The following is a 5,388-nucleotide window of genomic DNA, read 5'->3' as shown; positions in this document are numbered from 1 at the left end:
TATATTTATATTACCAGAATTATTTAGTGGAATGTTCATTTCGTCAGCCTTTCCATAAAGAACCCATTTTTATTTGTATTTCACGTTTGGGTATCAGATAAGTAAATGGCGCTTGCGGTATTCTAAAAAAAATAACATTTAAAGAAGATTCGAATGAAATATGTATAACATGGATAGAGTTTAGCTTCAGTGGAGTAGGAAAGATTGGGCGAAATAATTATAAGGAATATATGATAAAATATAATATCCATAAAAATCTTACTCTAATCTCAAAACAACGAAACCCATTAAATATTTCGGAAATATTAGATTATCAAATAATTAGAGAACAATTTCCTATAGTCGCTGCAGAGGCAATAACTATTTATAAGAGTCAAGGGCAAACCTACGACTATGTGTGTTTAGATTTAAGAAAAAATTAAAGAATAACAAAGTCAATGTTACGAGTATATGTTGCACTTAGCCGTACACGAGAATTACGAGGACTTTATATAATTGGCGATTTTAAGCCTCCAGTAAAACCAAAGATTGACGATCCTAGCACTATTGAACTAAACTGATTAAAAAGTAATCGTCAATTGACTTTATCGTTCAATAATAATCTAACCAATTCTACATGTAGAAAAATCATTTTTTTAAACACTAGATCATTAAAAAAAGATGCAAGTAAAATTGAAAATGACCACTGGCATCAAAGAGCAGACATTTTGATATTTGTTGAGACACGATTAAGGCCAAACGATATCATAAGAATACTCAATTTTAAGGAAATATTTAGAGCAGACAATTTGAAAAATGTTCAAATCAGAGGAATTATTGTTTTCATTGAAAAAAGGTGTAAAAGTTGAAATATTAAAGCATATTATAAAATTTGAAAACGCAAAAAGTACACATTTTGGTCAGGTTGATTTAATATGTTTAAAGATTGACAAAATGTCTATAGTTACCGGGTATAAGTCTCCAAAAATTAAATATGTAACTTTCGGGGAAACTTTGTCAACTGCTCTAAAGTTAGTTTCAGTAAATCATTCAGCGATTGTTGTTATTGGCGACTTTAATATCGATTTGAATGATGCTGAAAGGTCATTGCAGTTTAAAATGTTTATGTCCAATTACAACTTGAGATCAGTGTTATTAGAAGGTACTTCCACTCATTTTAAGTGTAAATCGGACTCAACATATAAATGCTCTTAAGCCAAATTGCATATAGGCTTTCAAGCCACGTAACTATGATTGAGATTCAAAGCACATGAATCTAATTCAAAGTGTAAAACGGACCGTACATATAGAGGCTAGTCCTATGAAGCAACACCTTAGATGCTCGGAATAAAATGCTTAGCAGGTAAGTGAAGGACTAATCTTTACTATATATATATATGTAAGCAAGTCAACGCAAGTGCACGGTGCGATCGCACTATGCCCTATTTCTGTAAACTCTACTTTAATATATTATAACGATGTTAAACTTGACTCAACCATTTTTCTGGACGCATTGGATTTTTAGAGCAGGATCGAAACCAAGAATACCTATAAAATTCCACTTAAATTGATGATACATGAAAATAAATCTAAATTATTTCTTAATGCGAATTATAAAATTTTGAAAGATAATTTCCCGTCACCGAACTTGGTAACAAGTCGCGAGGCTGGAAATTCGTAGTCATCAAATTCCTAAGTTATCAGTTTTCTGTTCCCACGGTCTTGCCGTCCACCTCCTATGAAAATCTGTTATTCAACAAAAATACCACCCTTCAAGTGCAATTCGTACCGACGAGCCACGATGAATGCCACCCAATTTTGCAATTCTTCATTTTTCCTCGCCCTGACAAGCAGTTTGAAGAAGCACTTCGCTGCTTTTTCCTTGCCCGTCCGTGGTTCGGTCTCATGTTTCGAGAATTCTTCTCTTCGCATCCAACGTCTTATTACTCTAACAGTGCCAGCACAGAACTCCATACGAGACGCAAGTATATACTAAAAGAAAATCTTTGCCGACGAGTAACAGAGAATTTATTTTCTCAAAGGAAAGGAAAATTTAAAAAAGAACAGTTTACAAAGTAGCTTAGCTCTGCTCGACCTATTAAATTTCGAGTTCATGGAACACAGAAACGGTATCAGGAGTAGTAATTATTCAAGTGTGTAATCTTAAAATTCTGAGAATACGGAAACGGTTAAAGACTGAAAATTTTAGTGCCACTTGATTGTCACGTTTGTTACACAGTAGACGGAATAGGTTAAGGAGTAACAATAGAAATGGACAAACGGAAAAGGGTGCGGAGAGTGGAACGTCTGAACCTCAGGATGGTAAAGGTCGAAAAGAGCGAAACCACTAGATTAAGGTATGTTCTTTGTTTGTGCCTCTCCTTTTCCCTTAAAATTGCATTTCTACCAAAAATATTACGTGCCCGCCCCTTTCTATTAAAAGGAAAAGAGGTGGTAAATCTAAGTGATTAATCCGAAAACACAAAAACCTATTTGTGTTAATTGTAATTGATTCTATGTTTATTTAAATAAAATAAATCCCGAATCGGCATAGGGTTATGGTTCTACTTAACTATTTTATTTATTTTCAATATCTGAATAAGCAGTCCCGGACCGAGGTCAAGAATCTAACATAATAAATTTGTGAATCATTCTGCAGAGTTAATATTATATTTATTATAATATAATTTGGTTTGTATATACATTGATTAAATTTTACATTCTTGTCGACAATCTCCAAGGTAGAAATACACCAGCAGCCCACTACTGGCCCAGTACAGCCTGTCGGAGTTCCAGTACTGGCTGGCTGTACTGGGCCAGTACTGTACCATTACTGGCTTGTAATTCTTGGCGGTTCTGGCGTGCCAGCACTGGTGCAGTACTGACTACCAGTACTGGGGCAGTACTGGCAAACCGCTGGCGTACGAAAATGCCAGAGTTAATTTTAAAAATGATAAAAAATTATTAAATTGTTTCAGAAATCATCCATTCATCATCACACGACTGCATATCGTCCGAATATTATTTATAATTACAAAAATATGATTTTAAAACCATTTGTTTAATTTTAACACCCACTATTTCTATAATCTAAAGATATAACAGAAAAGGTATTTAAAAAATAAATAATAATTGACTGCGAGTATTTTGTCAATACATGTTAATGGAACTACTTAGAATGAATAAATATATTACATTTTTAAACATTATATTACAAAAAAAATTCCTATTGCGAAGGGGGATCGAACCTACATATCTATACCTAAATCTATCCTCCAGCCGCCGGGAGTGCTAACTACGGTGCTGAACCACGTTGCACAACATTTTTTTTAATAACAATTTCCTTTAAACCTTCGTGTAACGTTTTGCTTTTTATGTGTTTTAAACTATTCTACAACGATTAAGACATACATCCAGTGTAATTTTTTCTGAACATTTAAAATTTTGTAAGAAGGTGTGTCTTAGAATATTTTCCTTAAAAACAGTAATAGAAAAAAATGTTTTCACCTGAATTGTATAGCTAATTTCTGGACATTTCAAAACACCCTGACAGTAAATGAATTTCTTTCTTTATTTGAAATCAAATACAAATTTAGTAATTTGTACATGAAGAACATCGCGCACCGTAAGCGCGCTCAAAATTTTATGTTTCTATTATACGATGCACAGAAACTAGCGTGGAGCGCTAAGTTTACATGATTTAAAAAAAAGTGTCGAGAGCGACTCTCTTGATGAGAATAAAGATTGAGGCAAATTTTTCCGAGCGCGTAGCGCGAGGTGAATTGATTATGGAGCGCGAAGCGAGAGATCCAATAGGTGCGCGCCATAGCCGCGCTCAATCTTGCGGGCGAAGCAAGCTACGCGCGGAACGCGTGATGAGAATGTGCCCGCTCAGCGGGTAAATTTTTAAATTCTTTTTACATAAAAATCGATTTATCATTCATTTTCTCGGCCACCATCACTCGCAGAAAAAAATATTCACAAAAAAAAATATGTACCTCAATGGTAGCTACAACTTTTGTAAAGAATATTTTGCAAAATTTTGCATATTGGCTTATATAAACGCAACTATGACTTTTATGGGTTTTTCATGTTTTCAGCATGAAGATGGCCTACTATTGGCGGGAAAATTATCGTTTGCTGCCTTTGAAGCTTAACAACTCAGCCAAAAGAAATGCTAGCGCAGAAAAAATAGTCATATGAAAGCTCAAAGTGTTCTATTTAAATGAGCTTGAAGGCGTTTATGCAAAACTAGCTGCGCCCTGTGGCGGTGGCTTTGCCGCCGCAGGAAAGCCCGCTGTCATTAATACTATGCATCGAGAAAAAACGGAAATGCCATAAAAGTTGTATATTGCATATTACTGGAATGAAATCAACATACAATTGTAAGTATTTATCGTAGAAGTAGGGTTTGAAAAATTTCAAGTCGATAGTGAAATTTGAAGTAAGCTCGAAATGAAATCCGTTAAAAAAATGAAAAAGAGACACTTTTAAGATGCTTGACAATTGGAGAGAGAAAGGACTTCTGGGAAAGGATATAAGATGGACTGATAATAATACTGTTATGGGTTGAGAAAGATTCACAAAGATGGCTATCACTCATGAAATAGAACAGGGTTATAACATCAGTTTTTTGGACATAGAAGTAATTAAGGGTTGGAATGATAATATTATTACCAATTGGTACAGAAAAAGTACATATTCAGGTAGAATTTAAAATTTCCTTTCTGCTCATCCCTTTCAAAACAAAATTGCTGTAATTAAAAACTTAGTTGACGGAGCTTTAAGTTTGTCCCATTATTCATTTCACACAAGAAATTTGAATATAGTTAGGAATATCCTTTTTCTAAATCATTATCCAAAGGAGTTAATTGAGAAACATATTGCAATTAGAGTTCAACAAATCAAAAACAAAGAGATTAATAATTTTCTTGTAGATAATCAGAAAGAGTTAAAGGAATATAGTTCGTTTAATACTTTTGTTCTACCATTTTTTGGTCAAATTTCTAAAACTATTGAACTCATGTTAAAAAAATTTTAAATTCATACTATTTTCCGCATTCCATTTAAAATGGATTCAGTGATAAATTTTTGCAAGGATCCTTTGGATAATTTTGAAAAAGGTGGTGTTGTCTATAAGATCACTTGCAAGATCTGTGGGATGAATTACGTGGGACAGACTGGCAGACTTCTTAACACTCCGTTACACGCGCACCCTGCTGGAGCACCGATACACGCGTCGTATCTGTGGGATACACAATCTGTTCATTAACAAGTAAATAAGAAAAATGAACTTTTTCACATTTTTCAAGTGAAGAGGTGCACAGAAAGATAAAGAAGACCATAAATATAAGGAACAATATAAATTTATTTTTCAATCATGTACATAGTTGGTACCTCTGGCATCAC

The 5,388-nt window shown here is 33.9% G+C and overlaps 1 protein-coding gene across 1 annotated transcript in view; it reads right to left on the bottom strand.

The window, feature by feature from the left end:
• Positions 1–1,728: 1,728 nt before the first annotated feature.
• Positions 1,729–5,388, bottom strand: part of LOC117173904 (piggyBac transposable element-derived protein 3-like) — a gene marked incomplete at its 5' end in the record, with an annotated part of 8,905 nt that continues 5,245 nt past the window's right edge. The window contains one exon of the mRNA XM_033362550.1: positions 1,729–1,971. Coding sequence (XP_033218441.1) covers positions 1,729–1,971 — 243 coding nt within the window. The remainder of the gene's footprint in view (positions 1,972–5,388) is intronic.

This window comes from Belonocnema kinseyi, chromosome 5, assembly GCF_010883055.1.
Source record: "Belonocnema kinseyi isolate 2016_QV_RU_SX_M_011 chromosome 5, B_treatae_v1, whole genome shotgun sequence".
Classification (NCBI taxonomy): Eukaryota; Metazoa; Arthropoda; class Insecta; order Hymenoptera; family Cynipidae; genus Belonocnema; species Belonocnema kinseyi.
This window is presented reverse-complemented; position numbering and strand designations above follow the sequence as displayed.